At 49.0% G+C, this 18,834-nt stretch overlaps 5 protein-coding genes across 5 annotated transcripts; 1 reads left to right on the forward strand and 4 right to left on the reverse strand.

Moving 5' to 3' along the window:
- Nucleotides 1–1,385: 1,385 nt before the first annotated feature.
- On the reverse strand, nucleotides 1,386–5,216 carry Z518_05175 (uncharacterized protein; the record flags this gene model as incomplete). Its single annotated transcript, XM_013415990.1, has 2 exons — nucleotides 1,386–5,153; nucleotides 5,208–5,216. The coding sequence occupies 2 exons, from the start codon at nucleotides 5,214–5,216 to the stop codon at nucleotides 1,386–1,388; spliced, it is 3,777 nt and encodes a 1,258-aa protein (XP_013271444.1).
- A 722-nt stretch (nucleotides 5,217–5,938) lies between these two features.
- Nucleotides 5,939–6,532, reverse strand: Z518_05176 (uncharacterized protein; the record flags this gene model as incomplete). Its single annotated transcript, XM_013415991.1, has 1 exon — nucleotides 5,939–6,532. The coding sequence occupies one exon, from the start codon at nucleotides 6,530–6,532 to the stop codon at nucleotides 5,939–5,941; it is 594 nt and encodes a 197-aa protein (XP_013271445.1).
- A 709-nt stretch (nucleotides 6,533–7,241) lies between these two features.
- Nucleotides 7,242–8,311, reverse strand: Z518_05177 (uncharacterized protein; the record flags this gene model as incomplete). Its single annotated transcript, XM_013415992.1, has 3 exons — nucleotides 7,242–7,593; nucleotides 7,645–8,017; nucleotides 8,068–8,311. 3 exons carry the CDS (start codon nucleotides 8,309–8,311, stop codon nucleotides 7,242–7,244), a joined length of 969 nt encoding a protein of 322 aa, XP_013271446.1.
- A 1,920-nt stretch (nucleotides 8,312–10,231) lies between these two features.
- On the forward strand, nucleotides 10,232–12,584 carry Z518_05178 (uncharacterized protein; the record flags this gene model as incomplete). Its single annotated transcript, XM_013415993.1, has 2 exons — nucleotides 10,232–10,427; nucleotides 10,486–12,584. 2 exons carry the CDS (start codon nucleotides 10,232–10,234, stop codon nucleotides 12,582–12,584), a joined length of 2,295 nt encoding a protein of 764 aa, XP_013271447.1.
- A 4,799-nt stretch (nucleotides 12,585–17,383) lies between these two features.
- Nucleotides 17,384–18,408, reverse strand: Z518_05179 (uncharacterized protein; the record flags this gene model as incomplete). Its single annotated transcript, XM_013415994.1, has 3 exons — nucleotides 17,384–17,686; nucleotides 17,768–18,021; nucleotides 18,087–18,408. The coding sequence occupies 3 exons, from the start codon at nucleotides 18,406–18,408 to the stop codon at nucleotides 17,384–17,386; spliced, it is 879 nt and encodes a 292-aa protein (XP_013271448.1).
- Nucleotides 18,409–18,834: the final 426 nt, after the last annotated feature.

An 18,834-nucleotide genomic window follows, 5' to 3' on the forward strand; every position in this document is an offset into this window, starting at 1 on the left:
CTTGCACCGCTTGATCGGGCTCTACGCCCACTTGATATTCCGGGCCACTACTTTTTGGTGGCCTGGGGGTTGGGGTTGGGGTGAAACGAATCCAGCGTCTATAGTCCCTTTTCGTCATCAGCGATGCGAAATTCACAGCAGTTTTATTCAACGACGCTGATGAAGAGGCGCTCTCGAGACACATTGGCTCAATTTGCATTGACCGGCCTACTTCAACCACCACCAAGCGCCTAGTCCAGAACCCATAAGGTCTAGTGACTCTAGAAACTTGACATGGTAATCCCGCCAACGTACGCCACGACCAGCACCCGAGAGTTCCAAGATCCATGGAGAGCTCCTCTCATAATCGCCTATCCTTCTCCCACGCAATCACTCACAGATCTCGGCGACGGTGAAGTGTTCATCTTCGACAATCAGCCTGACCGAGTGATCACGGATCGCCTACGTCCTTCGCAAACTCCACCACTAAGCACGCCCCCTGCTTCGCCTCCGTCTATTTGGTGTCATCAGCAATATCACAGCACGAGAGTACCAGTAACCGTCGAGATGATCTGTACAATCGCACCTGGGTCCGTGCGAATCCTTGCGATCGATTCCATTTTGAAGGTGAGAACAAGGGACGTCGCCAATGTCTATTGAACGATAAGCGGTTTGAGTATTACGGAGTTTGAGCTTTCAAGGTAAGTGAGGACTTCGCTCCAGAATGGATGGACGAATAGATAGATGGAGAGGTGGATGGATTGGTATGGATTTGTTGGCATGACAATATGAATGGTGTGATGCGATCTTCCAGATATTGTTTGCACCACATTACGAGAAGCACACTCATTTACGAACACAATCGAGAGCTGAGCAGGAAATGCACGGGGCGCTATGAAGCATCGGCCTTGTCAATGGTTGACAATCCAGGAAGGGAGGCAGACGTTTTATTTTCTTCATTTCATTCGATTATTACCTTGCACGTAATCTACAAATCACCGCGATTCATGGGCCATGCCAGAAGCATAATAATGCTCATGCGACGAAAGGATCCAATCTTGAACCAAATCTCCTTTGGCCTCAATGATTGATCCATTAACCGAAGTGGGCGAACGACCACCAGTACACAATATGTAAAGCGGCTGGATCCAAAAAGTGATCGGAAGACCGTGAGAGCGCAGGTCCAGCTCATAATTGCCAATAGTTCGTGCGTTTCTATGTCCCATCCAGTGGTGGTGTCGAGCATGGTCACTTCTAAGAATCAGCTCCATAGAGATAAGACATACGCATAAACAGACTATCGTGCGGAAATTGCAGCATTCCATTTCTGCTCGTCTCTCCTGTTTTCAACAGTCAGTTATACTGCCTAACGCAAGTGAAAGGCACAAAGTAGACAATTACGAGACTCACTGATCAAAATGCAACAACATGCCCAACACAGGAATCAACTGCCGCTGATGCCCTTTATCCTTCTGTTCCAAAAACTGTAGTAACACATTTTTCAAATAGACATAATCAACGGTGCTCTGACTTAAGCCCGCAATGGTTGTTGGCGTCTCACTTCGGCTCGTGGTCGTCGAGAGCACTCTCTCTTTCGGCGCTGGGGACCTCGCGCTGGCCGAGTCAATGGATGATCTCGAACTGGGGACGCCGGACTCCAACCCCGGGCCAGGTCGATTCGGAATCTTCACATTCTTCACGCTGGATTGAGCTGCCTTCAATTCTCCGGTGAGATTTTTATTTGCCTTGGCGAGTTTTTCGACCCGTTCTCTGGCCTCGTCGCCCGCTCTTCGTAGATCTGCCTTCTGCGCATCAAGCTCGCGAACTTGTCTCTCACTTTCGTCGAGAGCTTCCCTGAGTCCGTTCATTGCAGACCTGAGCTCTTCGACTTCCTTGGTCGCTCGTGCGGCTGCTTGCTCGAGATCATCTCGTCTCTTTTTCCAGTCTCGCTGGCGATTCTCCAGGTCCTCTTTCTCGTCTTCCACGATCCTGAGTGCTCGGTGTGCATCTCGAGCCTTGCTTCTCGCCTCTTCGACCTCGCGCATCATGCGTCTGTTACTAACATTTGCTTCGTCCTCGACGCGGTCACGCTCCTCAATCGCCGCATCCAGCCGCTCTTTCATTTCGCGGAGTCTGGCTTCGGTTCCGCTCTCTGATTGGTCCAAGAGCATGCGCATTGTTTGCCCCTCTCGTGTGCGTTCTGAAAGCATCCGCTGTGCTTCGACGAGTTCTTCTTCAAGGCTGTCGGCTCGAGTGACAGCTTCGCGAGCCTGGATATTCAATTCATGCGTTTGATCCCGCAAGGATTGGACCAGAGATTGGGAAGATGAATGTAGCGCTGTTTTGAGAGATATTTCTTCCTTTAGTTCGGTCACTTGCCGGGTATGCGTGAATATTTGTTCCTCTAAATCACGCAGTTTCGCCTTCAAGGTCGCAGATTCGTCTTTCGCTTTGGAAAGGTCCTTGGTCAATTGTTCAGACGAGGCGGCCGCTTCTTGACGTCGAGATTCTGAAATGCGAAGATCAGCCTGAGCTTGGTCCAGTTCTTTTTCCATCCGGGTCCTCGTGTTTGTTTCTTGCTCAATCTTTTGTTGAAGCTCTTTAATCTCACTGTCCTTATCACCAAGTCTTTTGCTGAGCCCCTTAAGCTCGGCCTTAATGTCTTCATATCGTGCTTCCAGTCTGTTCAGTTCGCCAGTCTTATTCTTGAGGTCTTCCTTGGCAGATTTCAGCTCCGCAACTTCATTTCTCAGGCTCCTTAACTCAGGTTGTGCCTTGGCAAGTAACTCCTTCAAATCAGTGATATCTTTGAATCGAGCTGTGGCAAGTTGTTCCGAGGCGGCGAGTTCTTTCTCCAATGTGGAATGCCGGCCTTTGAGTTCAGCGTACTGTTCAACCATATCCTGATGAGCTTTCTCCGTGTCGGCGTTGCTGGCGGTTGCTTTACGAGCCTCCATGAGTTCCTTCTCAAGTTTGTCGACTGCTTCTTGAAGCGTGCTCTTCTGTGCCTGAGCATCTTTCAGGGCATCACGAGCTTCGACATGCTCTTCACCTTGATGTAAGAGGTCATCACGAAGTGTTTCGATTTCTTCTTGCAAAGCTTCTTGGTCCTTCAATTGCTTTGAAAGTCGTTCTATGGTGTCCGCCTTGGTCTGCAGCTCTGCTTTCAGATCGGTAATCTTCTGTTCAAGTTTGGAGACATCTAATGCTGATAGTTTGTCATTCATAGGTTCAGTATCGTCCACTTCAGCCAAATTATCCGACACGGTAGTTGGTGCGTCACCTTCGGCGTCATCTCTGGTAGTATTTTGGCCTTTTCCTTTCTTCTTTTTCTTATTTTTCTTCTTGGAGGCATTGGTTGTCGCCTCCGAGGGAGCAGGGGAGGGTACCACAGGTTCTGTGACCGCCTTGTTGGTCGGAGGTTTTTGAAGACCGAAGTGCTCGGTGAGGAACTTAACAACATCTTCGCGTGAATCCAAGGTATCAGCATTTGCCCTTTGACTCTCATCAAGGAAGCCAAAGACCTTCGTAGACGGTCGGTTCAAAGACTCTTCCTGACTGCTTTGGATCTCTGCTTTCAACTCGGTAACGGTCGTTTCAGCATTGTCTAATTGACTGCGTAATGCGTCCATGATGTTCTGCATTGTGGCTAGTCTCTTCTCGCTGGACTGATCCTCTCTCTTTTGTGCAGTTTCTTGCCGTTCCGCAGATTTATACATGGCCAACGTATCCTCAAGGTCTTTGACGATGGAGTCTTTCTGCAAAAGCTTTTCGTTGAGCAGATTTGTGTCCTTGTTCGTGGATTCGATCTCTTCTCTCAGCTTGGTATTATTGGTCCCGAGTTCGCGTATCTGGCTTTCCAAATTCCGTAGACGTTCAGATGTGTCACTCTTTTGCTTCTGAAGCATCTCAATTTCGCTTTGAAGTTCACCCGTGCGCTCAGATGCTGAAGCAGCTTTGGCCTCCAAGGCGATTATCTGGCTTTGTAAATCAGTCTTGGTCTCATCAAATTTGTCCTTTGCTTCACGGAGAGTTTGTAGCTCGCGAGTGGCAGTTTCCAGACTCTCAACCATGCTTTCGGTCGATTCACGGGCCACATGGAGATCACCCTTTAGGCTGGTAACTTGCTTCTTCAAATCCTCGACCTCAATCTGGCGCTCGTTCAACTCAGTTTCCATTTTGGTGTGTTCCGAGTCAAAGGAGAAGAGATCCTCGGATGTCTCCTTTGGAGGAGGCGATAGAGCTTTCGAACGAGGAGAAAACAATGAAAAGCTTGCGATTCGAGAAGAAGTAGAGGTGGGAGACTTTGTTGCTTCTGATTCAGCAGGCTCCTTGGCTGAAGGGGTTTCACTTGGGACAGCAGTGGTCGGGCTTCCGATCGGAACTGATTTCTCGGATTTGCTTTCTTGAGCGATTGATACTGATTTCGTCTTTAGATCATTCACTTCTTCGCGCAGCTTCTTGGTTTCTTCCTCCGAGGCCAGGAACTTCTTCTTGTACTCGTCCCTGTTCGACGCCACTCTCTTCAACTCGTCCACCACCATGTCACTTTTTAGATTCATTTGGTTCAAGTATTCCACCAAGGCTCCTGGGTCGTTGATGCTCGTTAAAGGGGTATTCTCTCGCAAAGAAGACTCAAAGGATTCGATGCTTTGGATTCTTGCGTGAGCCGTAGTGTATGCCTTTAACAACTCTGCATATTTCTTTTCCATTCGATCGAGCTTGCGCAGTTTAAGGCGAACCTCGGTCGAGAGTTCTTCAGGTCGCAAGGAGCCAGCCGAGCTGCCATTCGCATTTAACATCTTCCTGTCGGTGGTGGCTTCGGCCAAACTCCCCGTTTCCTGCGCATCGTCACCAGCAGCTGGCGTATTCTTCTCCCTTTCTGCTTCATTCCCTGTGGCCTTTATTTCAGGCTTCGGCGTACCCGCCCTGCTTGGTGTTGCACTTTCATCTTCTCCAATCGCAAACTCAGGTTCGAACTCAGAAGGATGCGGGCTGTTCTCCGTGGAAGCATTGGTCTGCTCTCTCTGCCGTGAAGGGCGTCTGGGAAGGCCTCCGTTCTGGCCCTGGGCACGTCGTCGCGGCGGAGTTCTTGCGGCTTGGGCACTGAGGGCAGCCTGACGTTGTCGTGCCTGTTCTTCGGCAATCCGGCTGTCTATGGCGCCTTTGAGGCGCTGCAGTTGCGATCAGACAGAATGTCCCATGTTTTCTTGAGAGCTAGACCTTACCTGAAACATATCCAGGGTTGCGGTATTGGCTGGGACCAGTCTACCGCCAGATGTGATTTAAAAAGAACGAAAGAAAAGTGGCTCTTTAAGATAAATCGTGAACTCCAACATCGGAGTGGAGGTAACGAAGTCGGAGAATATTATTGCTCATATTTGTTTTCCAGGAAACCTACCCATCCACTAATTCGCAACACCTTCCAAATACTCATAACTTTGTCTGATATTGTCTATCTCCGCTACAAACATCATCCTCCGGCTGGTTTTTGTATGGCCAGCCCGATATGAGTGAACTCTGACTTCTACAGATCATCTGTATGGTCATATCTGTCTGCTAAAACTGTTCGCCTTGTCTTGCTCCGTTGCAACCTTGAATGCGAATTCGACTATCTTCCACGTCTTGCTCTGCGGATGTCCAGGCCAGCGTGGAGTGAAGCTATCAATTCTGCACAATGCGCAAATCCGCCTTGACCACAGCATTTTGATATTGCTGTAACTGATTCTGCTTCGCAATGAGGATTCGGTATCGTGTCAACCCGGCGAAGAAAAACTCTTTTACAGTCCACAATTAAGCCGGAGCACCTCTTTGAACTGTATATCGAAAGATAATACGGCGGGTGAGATGAGCTTGACTTGGATGGGCTGACATTTTGGACGGTCTGAATCTGATGAGCTTGTTTGTTCCTCTCTTGAAGCGATTTGTGTAGGATGTGGCCGTGCAATAATTGGCAATTTCATCTTAAAACCACGTTTGCTCCTCTGGCAGCCAGATATTGATCTGGCACTCCCTGTGGCAAGCTCCTTACCACCGCAAAGATTTCCTTGTCATAGTATCTCAACTTAGTCTTCGGATCCGTGTACTTTGCTGGCAAACCCGTCACATCGCAGTAATGTTTATGATTCGCAGGGTGGAGACTTGGAGCGCTTTCGATATTTGTGTATGTGACTGCAGGACCTCCTAACCCAGCGGCGAGTCCATTTACAGCCCTCTGAAGATTTCGTTCCAGAACCAGTGTGCTTAAACTTTGAGTCGCTTGCGCCATATTCAATGGTTTCGAGGGCGCAGTGGAATATGCAGGCGTCGCGGCACCGTCCGAAGTGGCTCCAGTGGCAGGGAGGGGGGTCGATGCACCAGAGTTATTCTGCGTTGCCAGGACGGAGGCTTCTTTGCGTTGTGATTCAGAGACAATCTGCTTGGTGTTTTTATTTCTTCGAGTACCAGGTTTCCAGTTGGGATTGCGAAAGGGCTTGGGAGTGTAGTAGATATCCATCTGGTCGAGGAGTTGCTGATGGGAATCATCCGCGGGCTGCGGCGTAGAGGGCGGCATTTTTATGAGCAGACTTTCCGCAATGGGGTTTTGGAAGGAGGAAGGCGTTATTCGCACCTTGAAACCTGCACTCGAAGAGCTCGGCTGGTGTCTGGAGACCGTCGAGGATAGCGATGTAAGGAACAGGTATGCAGCGTGCCTAAGCGAACACGAATCAAACTCTTCGATCCCGACAGCGTCGGACGTGAAAATTCTAAGGTCAGATCTACTCTTTCACTCCACCCAATCAAGTCTTTTGTCCAACTAATTGCTCTCTCTCACACAGGCCCTGAAAATATTAAATGCTAACATACTATATATATCTAGTCGTTCTGATATCCTTCCTTTCCTCCTGGCCTCACACCTGGCACGCCATGATGGCCAACAGAACCGCACCTTCCCGACAACCCACCCACGAAACGATGCCTCGTTGAATCTGAATCATTATGACCTCTATCTGTCGCTTCGACATCATTGACGCGTGGAAACGTGACATTTGGAACTTCCATATCGGGAGGCTCCCATCCATCCTTGATGTGGAAATACAATCGAACTCTGAAGAGACCCAGGCTAGCCAACATAATCTAGTCCGGGGCTTGGAGCTTGCTGCCACCGGAATACAGACAAAGGATAGGCGAAGAAAATATCCGAACGGCGATTTTGGCAACCCTCATATCGTTCCTCTCCGACTGTTCCACCATGGAGAATCATTTGGGAAGAGATTCCTGTCTCAACCCGTCTGAACCTTGATAGCTTCCGCAACAGCATCAGCCAGAGTGTCCATGACATTTTCTGCTTCGATGAGGTAATTGTCCCGTTTATCGTATAACGTGCCCCCTTCCGCCCAAATTCTTCTCAGTGTCAGCACAGTAGCAAAGGGTTTTCCAGTTTCCCATCCCTCTTGCTCAAGTTGTTTCAAAGTGTCGACACTAGTGTAGGATACTTTCCACGGTTCTCCACCAGTTTGCTTTTCAAATTCACGGAGGATTTCCGAATCGGTGGCTGTAAAAGAGTTGACTCGCAAAGCCTTGTTCCGGCTGGCCCCGGGATGAAGAGCTGCAAGAACAACCAGCTTGCCAACACTACCGCCGTTAAATTTCAAATATTCCTTCGGTGGATCAGAGCTTACTCACTCGTGCATCGTTGTGAAGCTGATCTTCAGGTTTCCGTCTCCCAGTAAAACCGCTTCTTTGTTCTTTGCATCGAAACTTCCCGATGGCTTAGCGATTGAATTCGCGCTGAAATACAGTCCTGGATCGCCATCGGCGTAGGGACCAGTAACTACGAAAGTATGATCCAAATGGTCACAGGAGCGGATTGCAGCTCGTACTTTCAGCTTTTTCTGGTGAGGCTTCTCGTTGGCGGATGCTGGCCCATACTCAATATCGGTACCATATTCTGATGGGAAGAATCTGTGAACAGTTGGGCTTTCATTCGCAAGGCGAATAAGCTCAATCTGACGTTCGATTGCATTTCTGCCAACACACGAGACAACTGTGTCAATACCTGTCTCAACACATTAGTTGTCTCTGTGGATATTGCACCATATGCTTCACCTTGATAGGCTTGAACCACATCAGTCGCACTGGTGACGTCTCCTACTATAACATCGACGCCTTCTTCCTTCAGGCCTTCAATCACATTGGCCTTTGTCTCCACAGTCGCTGGTGAAGTGAAGATAGCAACTCGGTCGAACTTGGACTTATTCCGGACGATTTCTCGTGTAATGCGGCTCCCAATCAAGCCCGTCGCTCCAAAAATAAGGAGCTTCTTGCATGCTAGAGACTCTGCAGAAGACATACCCAAACAAAATGGTAACTTTCTTTCTATCGTCCTGGGTCAAAATCGAAACAGACGGACGGGAGCAGAGAATTAATTGGTGCCCGTCACAAGGCGGGGAGTCAAACCGTGACGACAATAAGCCGACGGTCCCCGTGTTTCTCCAAGCTCGGTGCTCAGTCGAGTAATCTGCAGAGCGCCTCTGCAACCATGAATATCGGAACTCTCTCCGGTTCTATGAATCACAACTTGCAAATACTGATGGACGACAGCAAAAAATTTCTTTATCCGGCGGAAATCCAAAACCACCCAAGACACCTTCCGAGGCCGCAGGTGCGTTGCACTCTTGATGACTCAGCAGGGGCATCAGCCTTCTCAGACATCTTTGCTCTGCAAATACAGTAAAAGGTCAGGCGAACAGTTCTAGCTAGAGCTTCTGGTAACTCATCTTCGAACATTGAGCGCAAGTAAGCTATGTAGGCCATCGCCTCAACTGTACCTACCATCAAAGCTGTTCCATTGAATTTCAGAATAGGGGCAATGCATCCTGACCATGAGACTCTAGCGATAAGTACCGGATCCCGCTTGCATCGGATCCTGAGAACCCATCATGAGCACTACCCCTTGGCCCTTGATAAAAATTCTTGCATAAACCAAAACCGGCGGCAACTCAGTTGACGTGGCCCAGGGTGCGGGTCTTAAAGCGGCATGATAAACTGTTGCATTAGCGCAGCAGCGACCGCGTTCGTGCCCTCCCAGCGCGTTCGCAGCCAGAACCTCCGTCTGTCCATGTCATCGACTAGGAGATTGGCGACATCATGGTGAGTATTTGGTATCGTATTTAAAAAAATGGAATGCTCATTGGAGTGCTAGGAGAGCCCTCATGAGCAACAGCAGAGTCTTTTGCTCTCGCGGATCATCACCAACATTGTATGCTCTGCCATATCATGATTCCCAAACGCTTGTTGATTAGTGTCGACAGGAAAAATTGAACGAGGCTGTAATGATGATGAACAAGAACTTGCAAGTATGGTCAGGGAGCTGTTGCCACGAAGACAAAATGCTGAAGATGCTTTGCAGGAGGTTAACATCCAGAACATGAATGTTGAACTGGTTGCGCAAATGTTCAAGAATTACCAGTCCAACGTGCTCTTTCATCTTGAGGGTAAGGAGATCCCGCGATTCAACGAAGTTGAACACATTTAACAAGAATATAGCAACAGAGAATCTTCAAGATCCCTAATGAGAAAAGGCGTCGAGCGTGCAACAAGATAAATCCCATGGTGGCGATGGAGCTCATGATTTGATTTGAATAAGTCTACATGAATCGACGGGTCAAGCTACAAGGCCTCCTAAAATATCGACCAAGGAACCTGCAAGCATGGTATTCATGCGCTGATGGGTGCTGGACATTCCAAGGAGACGGTGACCCTCGGGGTCTTCGCAATATCTCTTCGTGGAAGAGGACAAAGAAAGCCCAGGTAACAAGCCCGAGGGATGAATTGGCTCGCAAAGAAGATTTGGCCGCTGTGGACTTGTTCCGTATTTGAGGATCATTGACAAATTTCAGACATCTTGTCTTCCTACGTCTCGCAGAATCCCCCGAAAAACAGGAACGACGCCTCTGATTTCCTTGTACATACATCTATTCAGTCATTGAAAGCATGAGACTGAGTAGTGAGCACATATTGTGATGAATCTCCAGGTAGTATATGTAGCAGGTTTCACATCAGTTGAGCCGTCTCGTCAACCCATTTTTGGCGGTGGCTTCTCCACACTGCGCCTCTCCGCAAAATTCTTTCTTCATTCTTTTTGGTGAATCTTCCCGTCAACACGACAGCGTAGGACCAGTATCTTTGAGATTTGCCTGATTGTGCTTGAGACGTTACAACTCTTCCACGGCCCCGGTCTTTGCAGACGTTCTAGGATGAGCATAGCATCATGACGATCATCTCCACGTCGCGCGTCGTGACCGAGCGTCGACTTCCTACCCCCCCCTTAGATGGGCAACAAGAATCAAAGCCACAAATATATCCGGCTCCAGACTTCCCGTTCAAGGGATGGCAGCCTCCGCAGCCGGAGGGATATCGACAAAGCGCCGCGACCCCCACTGAAAGTGCTATAGTTATCGACAATGGTAATCGACTCTCCACCACTACAAATGAAGAGACGAAACTAACAAATGATCACGATAGGAGCCAGCACCGTCAAGGCAGGTTTCTCCTTTGACAAGAACCCTCGCTTCCTCGTTCCTCCGATTGTGGCAAAGTTCAAAGACCGCAAATACAATAAGTACTGCGCATTCGTGGGGTACGATGCCTACGCCGATGCTACAACACGTGGCCAGATCAGAACTGCATTTGAGCAACATACTAGCATTCCGACCAACTGGGATATTATGGAAGGCATTTATGACTACATTTTTCTCAAGCTTGGAGTCGACAATGAAGGAAGTGTGGGAAGGCCTTTGGTAGTGACAGAGCCCGTGGCGAATTTAGGCCACAGCCGGAGAATGATGAACGAGATGTTATTCGAATGCTACAATGCTCCGAGCGTGACGTACGGCATCGACTGTCTATTCTCCTATCGACAAAACAAGGGTCAATCTGGACTGATTGTTTCTTCATCTCACACATCAACTCATATCATTCCCGTTTTGGATCGAAAGCCTCAGATGCAATCATGTGCGAGACTGAATTGGGGAGGGTCTCAAGCCCAGGAATTTTTGTTGAAGCTCCTGCGCTTGAAATACCCGACCTTTCCGGGGAAGATGACAACAGAGCAGATGGAAACCTACATTAAACAATACTGCTATCTTTCCAGAGATTATGCCGCTGAAATTTCCACCTATCTCGACTGGTCCGGTCTCGAAGAGGAGCGTGACATCATCATACAATACCCGTTCACCGAACAAGTCGTGGTTGAGAAATCCGCCGAAGAGCTTGCCAGGATAGCAGAACGAAAAAAGGAGTCTGGCCGTCGGCTTCAAGAACAGGCTGCAAAGATGCGTCTGGAGAAGCTGATCAGAAAGGAGCAGGAATTGGAGTATTACCAAAACTTGCACAATTCATACGTGAACGCTACCACGAAAAAGGAACAGCGACGAATTTTAGACGACGAAGAGCTCAAGGACGAAGCTGCGTTAGAGCGGATCATCAGAGACCTTGATAGATCGATTCGGAAGTCGAGGAACAAAGAATTGGGCGCTCCGGAAGAGGAGGAAAAGCTGGAAGAACAGCTGAACAAATTTCCACTTCTTGACGTCCCGGATGATCAATTAGATGAGGACGGAATCAAGGAAAAACGGCATCAAAGACTCATGAAGTCGGGAGTTGAAGCCAGGATCAGAGCCAAGGCTGAGAAAGAGCGCGAGAGAGCACGAGCGGCAGAAGAGGAGCGAAAGGATCTGGAAATGCGGGAGAATCGATTTGATGAATGGCTTGCAGGTCGTCGGGAGCAGCGAGACTCCCTCCTGGCCAAGATCAAGGAGCAAGCCCGGCAAAAGGCGGATTCCGGTAACCGCAAAGGCATCGCTTCCCAAATGCGAATGAAGACCTTAGCAAATCTTGCTTCAGACGGACCCAAGCGCAAGCGCAGAGGCGGGGGAGAATATGATGATGATTTCGGCGCAAACGACGACGACTGGGGAGTCTATCGTACCGTGGCTACTGACCCAGCCAGCGACGACGAAGAGCCAGAGGAAGACCCATTGGCCGCCTTGAAGGCCGTAGAAAGCGAACTTCTCCAATTCGATCCAAATTTCTCCGAGAAAGACACGATCGAAGCGCAGAATGACTGGACTAAAAGTATCTTGCATGCGTTTCTCCGAGGAGCACGACCCGCAGATCCCGAGAGTCAACGGGAAGCGAATCAGATTCATTTGAACGTTGAACGAATCAGGGTTCCAGAAGTGGTTTTCCAGCCGGGAATCGCTGGTGTTGATCAAGCTGGGCTGGTTGAGATCATCGAAGGTATTGTCATGGGTCGATTTTCCGATGTCGACCAACAACAGGCACTTCTGAAGGATGTATTTCTGACTGGGGGAAATACAATGTTCTCGACTTTCGAAGATCGACTTAAACGGGAACTTGTTGCCAATGTTCCAGCCGATTTCACGGTCAACGTCCGCAAAGCACACGACCCAATTCTTGATGCGTGGAAAGGAGCAGCGTCGTGGTGGAGTGCCAGCGATCAAGCCGACAGAGCTGCAGCCACTGTTACACAGGCCGAGTATTCGGAGAAAGGGAGTGATTACCTCAAGGTAACCGATTACGACTTGCCCCAGTTCCATTGAAGATTGCTCACCCGTTTCACAGGAACATGATCTGGGCAATTTAGCTCCACCATCGTTTAGTTTTGGGTGATGATTTGTCTAGCGAACCCTTCCTGCAGAGAAGTGAGGCAAGAAATTTGATTTCACCACCTCTTTATACTCGCAGGATGTTTCAACCACCAGATTACTCAACCCTCGATATTTTCCAAGGTCACAAGAAAACTTTGTCTTGTAACATGTCTTTGGGCTTTCACGGCAGAATCGCTCCATGATCACTTACCGAGGCATCATATTATCAGTTTCTCCCGAGCTGAACTATCACATAAAAGAGCAAGAACAGCACCCCACCCGACACCAGAACAAAGCCACAGGAAGTAAGGCCTGCAATGTAGGGAAGGAGGAAGATTCCCTGGTTCCACCCATAATATCTCGGCCAGACAAGGCGCAATCATGGACAGAGAAAGCAATCATTTTATCTCACACGACGCCAGGTATATATGACATTTTGTTGGGCTGTCATCGCCACAGCACGAAAATTCTTTTCAGTCTTGCTACAAGGCTTTCAACCTTGGCCTTCAAACGATTGGGCTTAAAAGAGAGAGAGAAACACGTCTCCGAACAGTTTTTCGTCGACTTCTGCCCACGATCGTATATGGCGACAGACCGCGGCGAACGCAAACGCCGAAAGATCATTATCGAGCCGGGGGTTAATTCAGACTCGTATCGCTGGTTTCAGCCGATATTGATGTCAATTCAACGAGGTTGACATATCAAAAACCGCCTAATCCAATCGACCAGCCGTACGTAGAACAACCATAGAATTCGTTCAGAATAACCGGGCCAGTCATGACTCGATTGCCCAGTTCCGGGAATTCGAACTCCTGACTAAGATCTTACCTCAATGCCGCTCACTAAGCGAAGCTCATGTGCCGGCGGAAACAACGGTTGCCTCGCGATTTGAGACCCTTTCCGTTCATGGGCTTTGGTCGAATTGCTGAGTGACAAAGGGTTTGCATAAACCCCATCTGGAAGTCCACCCCAATGATATTTTTGAGCGAGGAGTTCCGCCAAGATTTTACGTCAAGCGGGCGATGTATAACAGTCCTTGGCCGGATCGGACGAAATTCATAAGCAAAAACGGCAAAAAAGGAAATCCAATTTTCCAGGAGCTCGATGGCACATCTATTTGATTCTCGCAAACATTCACAAAAGGTGGCATTGGCAACCGGAGTTGAGGATATGTTGCACGCTGACTCGAGGCGGTTCGTGCTGGTCCTTTGGAAGCAGCATGGTGGGCGGGTGCGCCGTTTGCGGCCAATTTGTTGACAATTGGCCTTGTGGGCCTGCTGGTGCAGTACCCAGATAAGATCCGGTATTTGAGTGGGGGGAAAAGGGGGAGATTCTCCGTGCTTAGACGAGAAGCCCTCACTCCCTTGTAACCAAAGGATCGAGCTGACTCAATACTTCCGTAAGCGAGTGACCTTTTGGTTTGATCTCCCTTACGAAACCAAACTCGGTTCCCGAACGCAATACACATCTCTCGTTATCCAGACGGCTTTCCAAATCGAGTCATGCACTCTAAACCTGAGCCGCAGGCCGCAGGAGAAAGAAAACCTGTCAGGCCACGGCATGAGGCTTCCCAGTTTCGAGACCAGATGCCATTAGCTTCGAAGCTGAGTAGCAGGGCTCGGACAGAGACACTCCGTAATGACGCGATACGAGGTCATTCTGTATCGTCTTTACGATACCGTCTTTTGACGGTCTTTCCATAATAGGCCCCCTGCTTACTTCAGACATCGTCGTCCTTCAGGTAATCGATTAAACACCTCTCCTCTCCCAAGTTCCATAGTTGGGCAGAATCGCTCCCCCCTCGGAAGGGGCTTGTACAGAGCAGATAAGGGCAGCCATTAGTGATGCGCAATGCTTACCTGGTTTACTGCTTTTTGGCGTTCGGAGCCATAGAGAACCAGAGTCCCACACCGAACCTGGAACTTACACCAACCACTGCACGAGCGTCCTGCATCGACACGCTTCCTCATTCGACGTCAGTGGTCCATCACTTCAGAGCCCCTAGATGCTCGCTTCTCTTACAACGGCACTTATCGGGCGAAAGCAGCAACGAGCAATTGTCATTTTAGGGCAATGGTATCTTCTCAACTCTTTCCTTCTATTCACCCCATCTGGTGGTGCATAAATGCATATGCCCCATCATCAATGCCGATCATTTTGCCAATGGTCAGGTACCTGAAACCTTCGTCCACTAGGAGCCATCTTCTGAATAATAGATCGCCCAAGTGTAAGTGTCTCTGGAAACGGAAACTCCCCAAAAGTGGTGTGGCCGAAAAGCTGGTCTTTTCCCCACGACCCGACATAATGGAGTAATCTTGGTATGATCTTCCCCACGGACTACAAGTGGTGAGCACTCGGTCCTGCAAGCGAGACGCATGTTGCATACTCTAGGAGGGGACTAAGGGAAAGATACTACGAGCTATGAGTGCAGGCCCAACCAAGGCGAAAGCAATTGCTAGCCTGGGAATGCATACCGATGATCGCCAACGGTCAAGCATTGGAATCGGAATATTTGCTGCTCGTCGTCCCTTTACATACCGGTCAATCTGATTCCTGATTGTATGCACATCAGGGGCACAGGTCTGGGTATCGCCATGGCGATATTCGGGGCAGTCACCCACGCAGGGCTACATAGGAGGAGGATGGTGATAGGGAAGGATGCAAGTCTATCACTAATTACAACCCAGGCAGAAGGCAAACGTACTGGCTTGATCATGCCTCCACAGTCGGACGTCGAAAAAGAACAAGATACGCGTATCGCCATTCGTGGGTCTAGATATTTTCAGCCACCAATAATGTTTGGGAGGCTAATTACATCTGCAATCGAAACTCGAGAAGGCCTCTACATTCCAAAAGAGAGAGGGAGGGGGGTGTATCATGGTACAGTACGTGCAAGCGAATGCCGGTCGTCATTTTCAATGTATGCGCTATTGCTCTACCCGTGGTTCACGTCCTCCGTGACACGTATTGCCTTCATCACCGAGTGGGCGATGATTTTGATGGATTGGACATTGTCGTTGCTTCCGACGATGAATTCTTGAGAATGCAAACATATCAAGTCAAATGACGCTAAGCGAGACCATGCTTGTCAAGACCGAGCTTCCAAACTTTCACACCAGCGAGCCAAAGGTTCGTCCCATTTTTGAGACATCCTCAGTGACATTATTGGAATAAAATGGCTCATAAAGGCGTCGTGGCGTTGAGGCAAGCTGAGTACGCTATGTGGAAGCAACTATCCTTGCTGTCATATCTCAGGAGCATCATCTTCGTCACCTGCAAAGTCAGCATGAGACGATTTCATCATCAATTGTCTTCGTCAATATCGGGAGATTTCTATGAGGCTGGACATGAAGTCTTCTCCATCCAGACCATGAGATATTTTGCTGAGTGTTGCAGAGATTCCGGGAATGGGGATCTGAGATCTCATGGCTTCTGCTTTGGGCAAACCCTGGTTTATCAGGCTAAACTGTGGATCATAGTGAACGATTAGGTTCCTCCACCTGGTTCTACCGGCTTCTCAAACCACCGGCAGGTTTGAGAACCAACTGGTGAACTTCAGGCTCGTGCCTGGAAAAACAATAAGAGAGGCATGCGAGTCAGCACTTGCTCCCCAAGACCCATCCCGAGGGAGAAGAGGATCTGGCGCCATGCAGCTGATGCTTCTACTCGCATTCTCTGCCGCTGCCTACAGTCTTCTTCAGACCTGGCACCGGCACTGCAAAACAGGAGCTTTGTGACCTGTTCCGCCCATCCGAAATGGTCCATGAAAGAAAAGTTAAGTTCGAAGATAAGTCTAGATGTTCGACCCATACGGGCCAAGGATATTGTCAAGACCTTTAGGCCTATGGGTGACAAGATACCTTTACCAATCTTGATTCACGAAACAACATCCAGCTCGCCACGTGGGCAAACTTTGCACAAGGTAAATTATTCATTTGTATCTTTTCCGGACCCACCACGACTCAGAGCAACCACTCAGCGTTATGGCTGATCCCTCTGTTTATGTCGCCGGCATCTGCAAGCTGTAGCCAGCGATAGGGCCCAAAGGAACAGCACTGAATACTCCACTTCCCCCAAGCGCCGAGAAGGAAAAGCTACTCACCGCTGGCTGCCTAGGTTGTCAAGGTAGTCTTGCGCAAAAAATTTTATCTCCCTGTTCACTCTCGGCTCCTTGTACTATGACAGTTTTCCCGAGTACTTCTAGAGTCTTTCCGAGCCTCGATATTCCTCTTTGAGATCGTCAAAGGGGAGCTCTAAACAGCCACACAGGATAATCGCTAAGCAAGCAAGCGCGGCCTCCTGGACCGCTTATGACCTAAGGAACCACGAACATGAGAAGAGATTGGAAAGGGATTTCCATACCGGATCCTTGAACGGCAACAGACCAAACTCAGGCATGCGTCGATCTTCAAAATCGTCGCAAGGTCCAATTGCTCGAAACCCGGCCGCAATTCCGGGGATACCTCTCATAGCAAGATCGAAGGAGGCAAGGCTTGGGTCGTGTAAACTTGCTCAAGTAGATTATGGAAGTAGATCCCTATGACTGACTTCAAACATACGAAAGCGCTTCGTATTCAGGTGCGTTTCGAAGCTCGAGCTAAGAGGTCGTTTCCTAATAGCAAAGCTTGTTGAATTTTCAGAGTCCTGGCATTCATTCACGGTCTTGCCACGAAAGCTCAACTACTTCATAGCCATTCTCAACACCTCTCAAGGTAATTTGGTAAACAGTTCTCGTGTCCGTCGAGAAACTTTTACTCAATACATATCTTCAAATTCAAATCACTCCTCCGGCCAGTGTCTTCAATTAATGTTCCCAATCCCCGCAACTTGACGGTGAAAATATTCAAGTCTTGGCCCAAGGAGGACTGCCCCGGCAACCTTTTGCTTGACACCTCTATACCGGAGCAGGGGCCCGCCTCACCTTCGTTGAAGTCGTACGTGATTCCCTTCCCGCTCTTGAGTTCCGTCCTATTGGGGTGAACCTCGATTTGCCTGTCGTATCCATAGTACTTTGCAGTCTCCGACAAATATTTGGGCCATTCTTCTTGTGGCAGCTGCGGGTGTGATTGTTAGAAAGCAACATAGGCAAATTGTGACATCTGAAATATGTTCGAAGGCAAGGGCGAGTTACTTACTACTCGGGCTGTCAAATGCAGATCGGGAAGCTTCTCGACACCCAGTATTTGGTCACCGCACCCTTTGAAAATATATACCTTCCCATCCACCAGTCGTTCAAGGAAGAACAGCTCGCGTGCCTTGATCGTTTCTTTTCCGGATTCGAAGATCCTCTGCTCGATCCAAATATGTGGATTCCTTTCCTCTGCATCTTCCGCTGTCATGAAGATGTCACGTTCAATGAATGTAGTAGTGTCGTTACTGATGGGGCGGTCTGCATGACTGTTCTTAGAAACAAAGAACAGAATAATTGGTGCCGTCGCGAAAAAGCACACCTACCTTCGTAGAACAACATTCTCAAACGGTAACCACTAATCTCATTCTTCACCGTATCTCGGTCGGTCCCTCCAGAGAGGATTGTCATCGGCCAAGACCCATCATACTTTTGGACCGCCTCGACTAGAGGAACGGGTTCGCAAGAATGACAAATAATCGCCGCTGTAGCGCTTTTTGTCCTGCTCCGACCGAGGACGTCAATCGTTCTCTTCCGTTTTGGGGTTGGCCTATTGGGCTGGGTTGCTGTTCTTCGAGTATTCGGGATCGTGTTGTTGGTTTCGTCCGACACATCTTCCACAGACGCTGGTTCGGCCCGACGCTTCATTTTGCTAGCGATGGTATGGAATGTCGGAGTACCCGGTCATCTCTGGGAGAGGAGCGTCGGTGATATATTACAGCAGGCAACAGGCTTGCAGATTACCATGTGGCTCCTCTCTTACAATGGGGAACTCATTACATTGTACCTTGCGCCACAGTCTCAGTAGTATGGGATTCGTGTACGTACATGATTCAGGATGAAACACTTATGCGACAAGATCCTAGGATTGCGTCCCTAACGTCCGTCAAGCCCAGACCTTGCGGGGTGGCTTGGGGTTGATGGGCGGTTAACTCTACACCATCAACTCCTCGCGGCAAGAAGGGAGGTATTTTCACGCTAGTTTCTGATATTACATTCGCATTTTTGACTTCTCAGTCAAATCTCCGATGGCCAGTCTGCCAGAAGCTCGGAGAAAGAGCCACTTTGTGCCCG

This window comes from Rhinocladiella mackenziei, assembly GCF_000835555.1.
Source record: "Rhinocladiella mackenziei CBS 650.93 unplaced genomic scaffold supercont1.4, whole genome shotgun sequence".
Taxonomy (NCBI): Eukaryota; Fungi; Ascomycota; class Eurotiomycetes; order Chaetothyriales; family Herpotrichiellaceae; genus Rhinocladiella; species Rhinocladiella mackenziei.